Genomic DNA, 13,770 nt, shown 5'->3' with positions numbered 1-13,770 from the left:
CCAGTCATCTTTAAAAAAAAAAAAAATTGCCAAAACTATGGAGCAAGGAAAACTCAAATACCCCGTTGGTGGTAGTGTAAATTGGTACAGCATTTTGAAAAGGGATTTGCATCACCTGGCATAGTTGAATATATACATACCTTATGGCCCAGCAACTCTAACGTAGGTTTATATCCTAGCCAGAAGACATGCACAAGGATGTTCATATAGCATTGTTTTCTTTTTTGGTGGCTGGGCTGTATGGGGATTTGAACCCTTGACCTTAGTGTTTTAACACCACGATCTAACCACCTGAGCTAACCAGCTAGCCCAGTATTGTTCTTAATGGCCCCAAACTGGAAATGAGCCAAATATCCATAAACAGCAGAGTGGATGAATTAATTGAGGTATGGTCATACTCTGGGATATGTCATAGCAAAGAAAATTAACCAACTATAGCTAGTCAAGAGACACAGGGAAGATACATCAACATGGATAAGTCTTATAAACATAAAGTCGAGCAAAAGAATACATGCTCTGTAACTTAGTGCCACGCAATGAGCAGGAAGGGCATGTTGGCCATGCTGTGGGAGGGGTGTGCTGGCAATATTCTGTTTCTTTACTTGATTTATAACTATTTGTTAAGCTGTACATGTCTCTATGCACCTTCTTATATTAATGTTATGCTTTTATTCATAAATCCAAGCAGGCAAGCAAGCAATTAGCTAATATAGGATGGACTACCTGATATATACATGCAATTCTGGAACCAGAAAATATTTTTTTAAAGTAAACAAAGGATATACAAAGTATTTTCTTTAATGGTACAGACAGAGAAATATGCTATTTATTCAGGTCTCTCTATAGGTATGTCCTGGACATAAAAACAGTATAAAATGTTTCCTATCCTTAAGGAACTCATTGATAATGCAAAATACAACAAAATAAAATAAAATAAAAAATAAACAAGCAGCGCAATATATGATGATGCACAAACGAACCACAGAAGGGAGAAATCAGGGTATGCTGGAATCTAATCAAGCATCAGGAAGCAGACTAAGAAACAACTACCCACAGTCTCTTGTGACAAAGTGAAAAGAGTGCAAGACATGGTAGTGGCAGAATTAAAATATAAATGCATCTGTAAACACTGACCATATGTTTTTGTTTTTCTTATCATTCTGCATGTTTGAAGATTAGCTAACATTCACTGCTAACGTGAAAAGGAGCACGTGCTTCCAGTGTGCCAGGAACCATTGATGCATTTACTCCAATCTCACATCTCTGAAGGGTAAGTGCTATTATTACTCAATTTTACAAGAGAAGAAACCTAGGCGGAGAGGTCAAGTAACTTGCCAAAGATAGCACAGATGGTTGGTTAAAAAAAATTAAAAATAAAATCAACATTTAAAAATCAGTATCTTTCCTATATCCCTCGGGGACCAATTAGAAAAACCTATGGCAACGCGGCCCCGCCCCGGAACTCCTGAGGCACCCGCCTCTTGTTTCCGTTAAGCGAAAACGCCCAGGAAAACACAGGAAGTGACCGAACGCCCACACTTCTCATGGCCGCTTCTCTAGCGCGCGCCGCCTGCTGAAGCCGAGGGAGGAGCTGGCGGAAGTGACATAACTAATGCGCGCCAGGGGTTCGGTGGGGTCGAGGAGGGTCGCTGTGGCGGGTGTCTGGGCCCCCCGCGGTGTAACTTCGTCTCTGCGGCCCCGTAATGGTCTCTTCGGTGACTCCAGGTAACAGCCTTTTTGCTTTTTCTCTTTTCTGAGGGCTCGGGCAGAGGCGACCACTGCAGCGAGGCCGGCGCCGGTGGCGGGAGGAGACGCGGAACGGGCGCGCGAGCCCCGCGAGGGACGTTCTTCGGCTCATGCTGCTGCCGCTCCGGCCTGTACCGGCCGCTCGGCCTCCGCGCCCGCCCGATGTCCTGCTCTGCTGTTTCCAAAGTGGCTTCCCGTCGTGTGGGCTGCAGGACAGTCCCGCGTACGGAAGACCCAGAGTCTGCCCTGCCCGGCCCTGCCCTCCGCGTTTTCTCCGGGTTAGGAGGCAGGTTCACCCTGGCCTTGTCCGCTTGTTTTGCTACCAGCAGGGGTGGTTTTATTATAAAGTTGTGTTTGAGGCTTTTTAATATTTGTAAGAAGCGGTGTCTACCGGACTGCGGTCCCGGTAGAGTTTAACTTATAAACACACAACACTTTATTTTACTAGGCCTCCATCTCTAGGCTTAGGCCAGCGTGGTTTTCCAAAACTCTGGGTAGGCTTTTCTGTGGAAAAATTATGCTCGGTTGAGTTATGCAGACACTAGAAGGCTGTGTAGAGTTAATGTGATTGCCTCCAAAAAATATCTAATTTGATGCTTCAGTTTCCAAGAGATGACACTCTAGCTCTTTTCTAAGGATAAGTTAGTGCAGTAATCACTGTCAGGGAAGATGGTCGGTGCCATTGCTGGGAGTGAGAGAACCTCTGAACAGCCTGATCTTATGAAAACCCAGCCAGGTTTCTTTGGTAGATTTTTAGTTTGCAAAAAGTGGTGTGAAGCCACCAAAGGTTCCGGGTAAATATTACAGTGCTTTAAATCCAGCTGTCACTATCGTTTTCCTCAACTGTAGTAATGACACCTTAAACTGAACTTCTAGCCTCTAGTTTTACTACCCTGAACACACGCTCTTGCCAAAGTAGATCTACTCATACTGCACTTCAGAATCCCGTAACTGCTCTTACTGCCTATGTAATAGCATCTCAAACTCCCGATAGCGTGACTCCACTTCTACATGCAGTCTCATCTCCTTCAGTGACCTTCCATACAGTCATACTAAGCTTGTCGCTTGCAGCCTGCATGCCCTTTCAATCTTTGTCTCTTGGTGTTTGATTTCTCTTCTGCTCCAAGCTCCAATTGGTAAATTCCTCCTCACCCTGCTACACCCAAATTAGATGGTCCCTGCTTTGTGAAAACACTGCCCTCTCTTCAGAGTACTTGGTCATTAGTCTATATTGTCTTCACTTTCATAGTGTACGTGCGTTCATTCATGACCCCATTTTATATGCCAGGCATGGTGCTAGGTGCAGAGATTGCAGAAACATGTATGCTGGTTTCTGCTCTCAGGGAGCTTAGCTTAGTGCATATCTGCTGTTAAAAGCACTTACTTAGTTTTTACAGTAATTATTTGCATACCCTTCATATTGAACTCTGATGGTAGGGACTCTAACCTCTATTTCTGCAGCACTTCTGTTATTCTTATTTGTAGGTTAACAATGTCAAAAAAAAAAGTATGATTTTTTTATATTTATGATATACAAATGGTCCCTGACTCAGGGAGGTTTGACTTAGGATTTTTAGGCTTTACCGTGGCTTGAAAACTATATGCATTCAGTACAAACCATACTTTGAGTATCAGTACAGCCATTCTGTTTTTTCACTTTCAGTATAGCATTTAATAAATTACATGAGATATTCAATATGTCATTTTTAAATATATATGTATTTGGCGGCTGGCTGGTGCCAGGATCTAAGCACTTGACCTTGGTGTTACAATGCTGAGCTCCAATCATCTGACTAACTGGTCAGCCCTCAATCCTTGATTATAAAACAGGCTTTGTGTTAGAAGATTTTGCCCAACTGTAGGCTAATGTAAGTGTTCTCAGTACATATAAGGTAGGCTGTGCTAAACTAAGGTGTTCTGTAGATTAGGTGTATTAAACACATTTTCATCCTATGGTATTTTCCACTTACTGGGTTTATTGGGATGTAACCCCATGTATGTCAAGGAGCATCTGTATTTCAGAAGCAGAACTTTTTGTGTTTTGGTCTGTTTTTCAGTGATGAGTATGTAGGATAGATAGTCTTTGGGGTCCTTTGCCCTCTGAAAGTGTTTGTCAGATTCTTTCATTTATTCAGGAAATATCTGAATGCCTACTCTGTACCAGCACATACTCCAAGCTCATATGGGTCTTTGGACATATAACTTGTAATCTTGACAGCTGTAAAATCTATGTGAGAAAATCTTTTTAGATGATCATAAATTTTTTAACTGAAATGTAATAATAGCTAATTGTCCTGTGCTTATTGTATGATAACTAGATACTCTTCTTGATGGGTTAACTAATTCAGTCAGTCAATCCTATGTTGACTCAATCAGTTCTCACAGCAACCCTGAGCAAGTTAGGGGCCCATCTGAACTGAACTGAACAAAAGCTCTTTTAGTAGTCACTTGGTTCTTTCATTGGAAAGTAATTTCAGATATGTAGCCAATAAGATAATGATTTAAGAAAAGCCAGAGGGCCGGCCCGGTGGCGCACTGCGCTAGTGCGCCGCTTGGGAAGCGTGGCGGCGCTCCCGCCAAGGGTTCGGATCCCACATACAGACCGGTTCCCGCTCACTGGCTGAGCGAGGCGAGGGGGCAGCACCGAGGGTTGCGATCCGTTGCCGGACACGGAAAAAAAAAAAAAAAAAAAAAAAAAAAAGCCAGATATAGTCACAGTTTGCATTAATGTGCTCTAAAGAAGTAAGGTTATTATATTTATAAAAATACAATGTTTTATTTATCTTTGTATTTATTGAACTTTATGCCCAAGACATTGAGTGGAATTTTTAAAAACCTGAATGAACTTGGCCTAACAGTGCTGTGTATACAGTGCTTAATAAGTATTCTGCTTGATATTATAGTTTACTTAGCAATTAGTTTTCTCTAGGTGTTTTCCACTAAAAGTTTTGAATTCTGTTATGACACCTTAATTTTGAGTATCATCATAGTATTTAAACATGTAACAAAACAATATTTGTTCTGTTGGCAATTTTGCATGCAGTCACAGGAAACATGGAAGGAATAAGGCTTTAGGATTATAAGGTAAAAAGAAATGTATCCCAAAGTAGCTTCATTGCTTTTCTTGTTTGTGTTTTGTGTAACCACAAAATTGGCTTATAACATTGTACCTGTTACCTGTATGCTCACATTAAACTTCAAACTTTTTTCAAAGCAGCATCGCTGTTTCTTGGTGTGTGAGGAAAACGCAGAGAATTGAGGAAGTTGCTGAGAAGAGTGTGCTGGGGATGCTCTAGGAAAAGACTGAATGCTGAGACGAGTTCCAGTCCTAGGGTATCTGGTTTGCTCAAAAGAAAGTGAACATCATGGATCAGAACAGCAGCCTGCCACCTTACGCTCAGGGCTTGGCCTCCCCTCAGGTAATACAGCAGGAGGGAGGGCAGACATCTGTACTGCTGAAGACAGTATCAAAGGGAAGGAAGTGCATTTAATGATCTGTTATTGAAAATTTTCAAAGCTTCCCTTATTTTGTTTATTTATTTATTTTTATTTTAACTTCTCAATGTACTTTGTAGTTGATTTTCGTGACCCTTTACCCATTCCTCTTCCTCCCTCCCCCCCCCCACATCATATCTGTTCACTTGTCTTAACAAGTTCAAGGAATTGTTGTGATTGTTGTATCTTCTCCCCCCCTTTATTTGTTTATGTATTTATTTATTAATTTTTTAGCTCCCACAAATAAGTGAGAATATGTGTTGTTTCTCTTTCTGTGCCTGACTTATTTCACTTAATATAATTTTCTCTAAGTCCATCCATGTTGTTGGGAATGGTAGTATTTCATTGTTTTTTATAGCAGAGTAGAATTCCATAGTGTAGATATACCACAGTTTCCTTATCCACTCATCTGATGATGGACATTTGAGCTGGTTCCAACTCTTGGCTATTGTAAATAGTGCTGCAGTAAACACTGAAGAACAGGTATCCCTTTGGCATGATGATTTCCATTCCTCTGACTATATTCCTTGCAGTGGAATAGCTGGGTCATATGGTAGATCTATCTGTAATTGAGGAACCTCCATACCATTTTCCATCACTGCTGAAGACAGTATCAAAGGGAAGGAAGTGCATTTAATGATCTGTTATTGAAAATTTTCAAAGCTTCCCTTATTTTGTTTGTTTATTTATTTTTATTTTAACTTCTCAATGTACTTTGTAGTTGATTTTCGTGACCCTTTACCCATTCCTCTTCCTCCCTCCCCCCCCCCACATCATATCTGTTCACTTGTCTTAACAAGTTCAAGGAATTGTTGTGATTGTTGTATCTTCTCCCCCCCCTTTATTTGTTTATGTATTTATTTATTAATTTTTTAGCTCCCACAAATAAGTGAGAATATGTGGTGTTTCTCTTTCTGTGCCTGACTTATTTCACTTAATATAATTTTCTCTAAGTCCATCCATGTTGTTGGGAATGGTAGTATTTCATTGTTTTTTATAGCAGAGTAGAATTCCATAGTGTAGATATACCACAGTTTCCTTATCCACTCATCTGATGATGGACATTTGAGCTGGTTCCAACTCTTGGCTATTGTAAATAGTGCTGCAGTAAACATTGAAGAACAGGTATCCCTTTGGCATGATGATTTCCATTCCTCTGACTATATTCCTTGCAGCGGAATAGCTGGGTCATATGGTAGATCTATCTGTAATTGAGGAACCTCCATACCATTTTCCATAAAGGCTGTACCATTTTGCAGTCCCACCAACAATATGTGAAAGTTCCTTTTTCTCCACAACCTCTCCAGCACTTATCCTTCTCAGTCTTTTGGATATTAGCCATCCTGACTAGAGTGAAATGGTATCTCAGAGTGGTCTTGATTTGCATTTCCTGAATGCTGGGAGTAGGAGTGGGTACAGACTTCATGAATATGACCCCAAAAGCACAGGCAACTAAAGGAAAAATAAACAAATGGGACTATATCAAACTAAAAAGCTTCTGCACAGCAAAAGAAATGATCAACAGAGTGAAAAGACAACAACTGAGTGGGAGAAAATATTTACAAAATATACATCTGACAAAAGGATTAATATCCAGAATATACAAGGAGCTCAAACATCTTTACAGCAAAAAAAAAAATAACCCAATTAAAAAATGAGCAAAGGAGCTGAATAGGCATTTCTCAAAGGAAGATATACGAATGGCCAACAGACACATGAAGAAAGCCTCCCTTATTTTGACTTGGTGTTGTCAGCCCCATGCTCAACCAGTGAGCGAACCGGCCATCCCTATATGGGATCCGAACCCGTGGCCTTGGTGTTACCAGCACCGCACTCTACCGAGTGAGTCACAGGCTGGCCCTGCCTCCCTTATTTTGTTGAGAAGTTCTGTTAGGCTTTTAATAGACACAATAGTGTTTTATTTGAGGAGTTTGTTTGAAAGGTAAATTATGTACTTGTATTTGTCTATAAAACAAATTTTCAGTATCCTCTGTTGAACTGTAATTTACATACAGTAAAAATGCCCATTTTAAGTGTATGTTTTGATAATTAAATGCACCTGTGTAAATTATAGAGCATTTCAGTTACCCCAGACAGTCCCTTCCTGCCCCTTTGCAGTCACTTTTTTTTTTTGTCTGTCTTGAGACTGGCTGCACCGCGCTCAGCCAGTGAGCGCTTGGATCATCCCTATATAGGATCCAAACCCGCGGCGGGAGCGCTGCTGCGCTCCCAGCGCCGCACTCTCCTGAGTGCGCCATGGGCTCGGCCCTGCAGTCACTTTCTTAGCCCCAGCTAACTAGTGAATCTGCTTTTCGACACTAAAGATGGGTTTTGCCTATTCTCGAATTTCATATGCTTTTTTGTGTGTGTCTGTCTTCTTTGTCCAGTATAACATTTGTATATCAAAAGTTAGTTCCTTTTTATTGCCAAGTAGTTCTCCATTGTGTGGATGTACCACAGTTTATCCATTTTCCAGTTGCTGGCATTTGGGTTATTTCCAGTTTGGGGCCATTAGGAATAAAGGAACTATCAACATTTGTGTACGGACTTTGTGTACAATGTGCTTTTATTTCTCATGGGTAAATACTTAGGAGTGGGATTGCTAGTACATATGTAAGTGTGTTTAACGTTGCTATATAAAAAACTGCCAAACTGTTCTCTAAAGTGGCTGTACTGTTCTGCAGTTCTACCAGCAGTGTGGGAGATTTCTAGCTGTTCCACATCTTCACCAACTTAGGGTTGTCAGTCTTTTTACCTTGAGCTATTCTCATGGTTGCTTAGTAGTATGTCACTGTGGTTTTAATTTTTATTTTCCTGATGAATAATGATCCTGAGCGTCTTGTCAAGTGCTTATTGTTTATTTATATGTTTTCACTTGTAAAATGTCCTTCATATCTTTTGCCCACTTTTTAATGGTTTATTTGTTCATCTTCCTTTATTGAGCTGTAAGAGCTCTTTATGTATTCTCTTTACGAGTCCATATTCAGATGTATGTATTATAGATGATTTCTCCCAGTCTGTGGCTTGCCTTTGTGGCTTGTGGCTTGCCTTTTAATTTTCTTAATGGTGTCTTTCAAAGAGCAAAAGTTAATTTTTTCTGAAGTCTAATTTATCAATTTTTCTTTATGGTTAGTGCTTTTGTGTCTTAAGAAATCTTTGTCTACCCAAAGTCATAAGGATTTATTCCTTGTAGTTTTAGCTTTACATGTGTGTCTGTAATTCATTTTGGGTTAATTTTTGTATATGACCTAAAGTAAGACAGACCATTTAAAACCTTAGTCTTAGTATTTTAAACTGATGTAACCTCAATTTTTTTCTAGCCAGTATTTTTGTAGAAATAAGTGACAGACATAATAGAATAATACCTGTACTGTTAGGGGTATAGTATATATTTTCTTCTTTCATATTCTTTCTGCCACTATGTGAGTGAAACAATTTAAATATCTTAGATGTTTTTAGCTTGTGCTTTCGGCCCAATAAAGTGGTGGAAGTGGGAAAGGATTGTGGCTCTTTTTTGGGGTCTTACACATTTTTGATACTCTAATGAAAACCGTGGACTCTCACAGACAATTAACACAGAATATTGCATATAATGTTCAGAGGTTCACAAAGCCATTATGAGCTCTCTGTAGGCTCCATGGGGTCTGCAGATTTAGGTGCCATGGGGAAAGCATTGGGCTGGGTCTCAGGAAAACTTGATTGTGATCTTGGCTCATTTACTTATGAGCTGTGTGATCTTAGTCAAGTCATTTAACTTCTTTGGGTGTCAGTTTTCTTATCATTAATATGTGAAGAACAGCTCTGTTTTCCCTTTTCCCAAGAGCTGCCATGAGAGATAGATAAATTAATGAATGTAACAGTGTCTGGAAAAGTTCAGAAGCATTATAGAAAAGTAAACTGATACTATTTGATAGATTTTGTTGATTTACACTTTTGGGAGAGCATATGATCAGCCTTTTTGAAACGTGTTCTAATGCTAACACTTCAGTACTTTTTATATGCATATCATTGTGTTGAACACTGTTAAGTGAATATCTGTAGGGTAACTATATAATTTATCATCCAGACTGGGACAGATACTTTGAGAGTGAAATGGGGAACTACCCAGATGCTAGGATAATAGTTTAAATAGGAATGTGTGCTCTCTGTAGTTATCTCCCTCATTCTTTCTAATGATCTTAGACCATTATTATCCCCTAGATATGCCTGAAAGGTTAGGCAACTTCCTCAAGTTCTCACATGTAATAAGTAGCAGAGTTGGGTCCCAAATCCTAAGCTCTTATCTACTATGCTATATTGAAGAAGAAAGTGCTGTGCATAAGAATAGCAAATTCCTCCGTAATAATGTTTAATAACCCATTATGCTCAGAAGGCATTTGTCTTTACACATCTCATCTGCTGTTCTACCAGGCAAGTCCCACAAAAACTCAACACCAGTCAGCCTAACCCATTGTTCTCCTTGCTTTCCACAGGGTGCCATGACTCCTGGAATCCCCATCTTTAGTCCAATGATGCCTTATGGCACAGGACTGACTCCACAGCCTATTCAGAACACCAATAGTCTGTCTATTTTGGAAGAGCAACAAAGGCAACAGCAGCAACAGCAGCAGCAACAACAGCAGCAGCAACAGCAGCAGCAGCAGCAGCAGCAGCAGCAACAGCAGCAGCAGCAGCAGCAGCAGCAGCAACAGCAGCAGCAGCAGCAGCAGCAGCAGCAACAGCAGCAGCAGCAGCAGCAGCAGCAGCAACAGCAGCAGCAGCAGCAGCAGCAGCAGCAACAGCAGCAGCAGCAGCAGCAGCAGCAGCAACAGCAGCAGCAGCAGCAGCAGCAGCAGCAACAGCAGCAGCAGCAGCAGCAGCAGCAGCAACAGCAGCAGCAGCAGCAGCAGCAGCAGCAACAGCAGCAGCAGCAGCAGCAGCAGGCAGCAGCCACTGCAGCAGCAGCAGTTCAGCAGTCAACATCCCAGCAGGCAACACAGGGTGCCTCAGGCCAAACACCTCAGCTCTTCCATTCACAGACTCTTACAACTGCACCCTTGCCGGGCACCACTCCCCTGTATCCCTCCCCCATGACCCCCATGACCCCCATTACTCCTGCCACACCAGCCTCTGAGAGCTCTGGGATTGTACCACAGCTGCAGTAAGTACTTGGTGGTGTGTGTCTCCTCTCCCTTGCTCTAGAGGGATCCCTTAGAGCTCTGTTGCTGTTCTTTGTTTTCAGGTGGATTGGTTTATTTAAGAGAGTGGCACTAATGGTAATTATGTAATTTGCTTTATCTCACTTGAGAAAGGGAGGCAAAGCTGTCTTTGTGAGTCAGTGCCGTCAGTAGAAGGCGCTCTTAACATTTTCAGAAATGTGGCTGCTTGTGTTTATATACTTGGGCCAGTAAAATTCAATCAGATTTTATTGTTACTACGACATTTTCCTGTAGCTGATTTGCTAAATCACAACCTAATGTAGTCTCTTTCCTGTGGGATATTTTAGTTCTTTAGTTCTATAGTTCAAGTAATCTTTTTCTTTTTTACTGTGGGGGCTGCAGATAAATCTTTGAAGATATCTGTCCTTCCACAGATGAGGATGGCTGTTCTTGTCCTAAATGGGTTTTTCTGTCTAAACGAAGTGGGTCCTATATGTGTGGGGTACAGGGGCAGGAAAAAATTTCTTCTGCTGGAAAACAGGCAAATGTTTCCAGGTATCAGTGAATAGGAAGTGTATATAGCTTTTTTTTTTTTTTTTAAATAAAAGATGACCGGTAAGGGGATCTTAACCCTTGACTTGGTGTTGTCAGCACCACGCTCACCCAGTGAGCAACCGGCCATCCCTATATGGGATCCGAACCCGTGGCCTTGGTGTTATCAGCACCGCACTCACCCGAGTGAGCCACAGGCCGGCCCCAGAAGTGTATATAGCTTTTTTTTTTTTTGTTAAATAAAAGATGACCGGTAAGGGGATCTTAACCCTTGACTTGGTGTTGTCAGCACCACGCTCACCCAGTGAGCAACCGGCCATCCCTATATGGGATCCGAACCCGTGGCTTTGGTGTTATCAGCACCGCACTCACCCGAGTGAGCCACAGGCCGGCCCCAGAAGTGTATATAGCTTTTACTTTTAGGAAGCTTATGGACAAATAAAGGGGTTATTTACAATCACTCTATCACCTCAGTTTTCTCATACAGTTGTCCCCCTCTTTCCTACTCCCTTTAGGTCTGGTATTTCCTATTTGTACTTAATCATCTCGTTACATGTATGGTTGTCATTTATAAGCCATCTTTGATCGCTTTTGGAACTAAGTAGTGTGTAATCACGGATCCTGATTGTTACTCAAAGACCTAAATCTTCCTTCCACTGTTTTGTTTGATCCCTCTCCCCCAAACAATTGTAAAAACAAAATAATTTTAATTTTAATGATTAAGGAGCAATAAGCTTTTGTTAGTTCACCTTTGTCTATACCACTCCCAGTTGTCTTGTATGTTTGTCTTACTCCCATGGGCATTTAAGTTTGCACTTCGGGTTTAAATCATAAGTTATAACCAGTTTGGGTTGGGTGTTTGTTTCTTGCCAGTGCCTTAGCCTTTCTGATATTCCACAAAGCATCTAGTCAGCCACATTCCTGAGTTTCCACTATCCACTAAGAGCCCTACTGGGTGGGAATTCAGTGGCCTCTAAATCTTGTAGGTTTATGAAGAATTAAGGTAAATATTTAATAAATAAAAATATATAAGAATACATTTAACAATTATGTGACTAGGTTTGTGATAGATGCAAAAAAATTTACTTAATACAGTTCCTAAGTGGACAAATGCTCAAGGCAGGTATGTATACAAAGGTGTTTGGAAGAAAACAGATGATGTAGAAATGAAAACCTTCATTGGGTTGATCAACCTCACAGGCTTTATGATTGTGTATCAAAGGACTGCCATCCTCTTTTCAAGCAAATTATAAGCCATCAAGTTTTCAAAAGTACTGCATTTTGACAGTACAAGAAAAAGCAGCAGAAGCAGTAGTGAGCTAGAGCCTACTGGGTATATTTTGTACATCTGGAATCAGTATTCTCAGGATGGTGCTCCAGGTCCGTGTATAACAGTTGACGGGCAGTTAATTGCATTTAAAAAGCATTGCCCATTTCAAGTGTGTATACTTTCAAAACCAGAAAAATATAGAGTACAAATTTGGGTTGCTATGCTTACATTTTTATTGGAATTTCTAATAAAGTTTTTTTAATTAATTTTTTAAAAAATATTTTATGTTCATTGTTCTTTATTAAAGAAGAAGGAAGATCAGCAAGTATGGTATATTAAAACAGAATCTAGGAATTTGAATATAATAAAGATTCTCAACAGTCAAAATGGATAAGTGTATTTTACATATAAAGTCTCTGTGGCATTCCCTACCATTTTATTTATTTATTTATTTATTCATTTTTGCTAAAAGGGAGATTTATTTAATGTAAATGCATACATTAATAAAAAAGAAAGATCTCAAATTAACAATCACCTTTGCACCTTAAGAAACTAGAAAATGAAGAGCAAACTAAGCCCACACATAGCAAAGGAAGTAAACCATAAAAATTAGAGCATAGATAAAAGAAATAGAGATTAGGAAAAAAATAGAGAAAAATCAATGAAACTGAAAGTTGGTACTTTGATGAGATCCACAAAATTGACAAACCTTTACCTACATGGACTAAGAAAAAAGAAGACTCAAATAACCAAAATCAGATATGAAAAAGGGTTCATTACAACCAAATTTACAGAAATCAAAAGGGTCACAAGAGAATATTATGAATAATTGTTGGTCAACAAATTAGATCATCTCGATGAAATGAATAAATTCCTGGAAACCACGTACCAAGACTGAATCATGAAAAAACAGATAGTTTGATCAGAACCATAGCAAGTAAGATGAGGGATTATTGTTTTTCAGATTCCTGATGTAGGACTCCCTTGAGAATTTCTTGCAGGGCTGGTTGTGTGGTGGTGAACTCCTGCAGTTTTTGTTTGTTTGAAAAATATACTATTTCTCCCTCATTTCTGAAGGATAGCCTTGTTGGGTATAGTATTCTTGGCTGGCAGTTTTTTTCTTTTAGTATTTTGAATATATAATCCCATTTTTTTGTGGCCTGTAGAGTTTCTGTTGAGAAGTCTGCTGTTAGTCTGGTAGGGGCTCCTGTATAAGTGACTTGATACTTTACTCTTGCTCCTTTTAAGATTCTCTCTTTGTCTTTGAGCTTTGCCAGTTTGACTATAATGTGTCTCAGAGAGGATCTTTTTGGGTTGAATCATTTTCAACATCTTTGAGCCTCCTGGATCTGAACGTCTGTGTCTCTCCCTATACCTGGGAAGTTTTCTGTTATTATTTCTTTGAATACTGTATTTAAATAATATTAAATAATATTAAGTAATATAAGTATTATTAATAATAATAATATCATTTAATATTAAATAATATTATTTCTTTTCCATGCCATTTCTTTTTTTTTTTTTTAAAGATGACTGGTAAGGGGATCTTAACCCTTGACTTGGTGGTGT

General features: G+C 39.8%; 1 protein-coding gene across 1 annotated transcript; it reads left to right on the top strand.

Moving 5' to 3' along the window:
- Positions 1-1,599: 1,599 nt before the first annotated feature.
- On the top strand, positions 1,600-10,385 carry LOC103606962 (TATA-box-binding protein-like). Its single transcript, XM_008591525.1, has 4 exons — positions 1,600-1,725; positions 4,964-5,165; positions 9,714-9,940; positions 10,169-10,385. Exons 2-4 carry the CDS (start codon positions 5,112-5,114, stop codon positions 10,383-10,385), a joined length of 498 nt encoding a protein of 165 aa, XP_008589747.1. The 5' UTR covers positions 1,600-1,725; positions 4,964-5,111.
- Positions 10,386-13,770: the final 3,385 nt, after the last annotated feature.

The sequence above is a fragment of the Galeopterus variegatus genome, unplaced genomic scaffold (assembly GCF_000696425.1).
Source record: "Galeopterus variegatus unplaced genomic scaffold, G_variegatus-3.0.2 Scaffold6994, whole genome shotgun sequence".
NCBI lineage: Eukaryota > Metazoa > Chordata > Mammalia > Dermoptera > Cynocephalidae > Galeopterus > Galeopterus variegatus.
Note: the sequence above shows the minus strand (reverse complement) of the source record. Positions and strands in the feature narration are given on the sequence as shown.

Coding starts and splice junctions, on each gene's coding strand:
- LOC103606962 (XM_008591525.1), top strand. CDS start 5,112: ATGGATCAGAACAGCAGCCTGCCACCTTACGCTCAGGGCTTGGCCTCC. Junction 5,166..9,713: donor AGGGCTTGGCCTCCCCTCAG/GTAATACAGCAG, acceptor TGCTTTCCACAG/GGTGCCATGACTCCTGGAAT. Junction 9,941..10,168: donor CAGCAGCAACAGCAGCAGCA/GCAGCAGCAGCA, acceptor GCAGCAGGCAGC/AGCCACTGCAGCAGCAGCAG.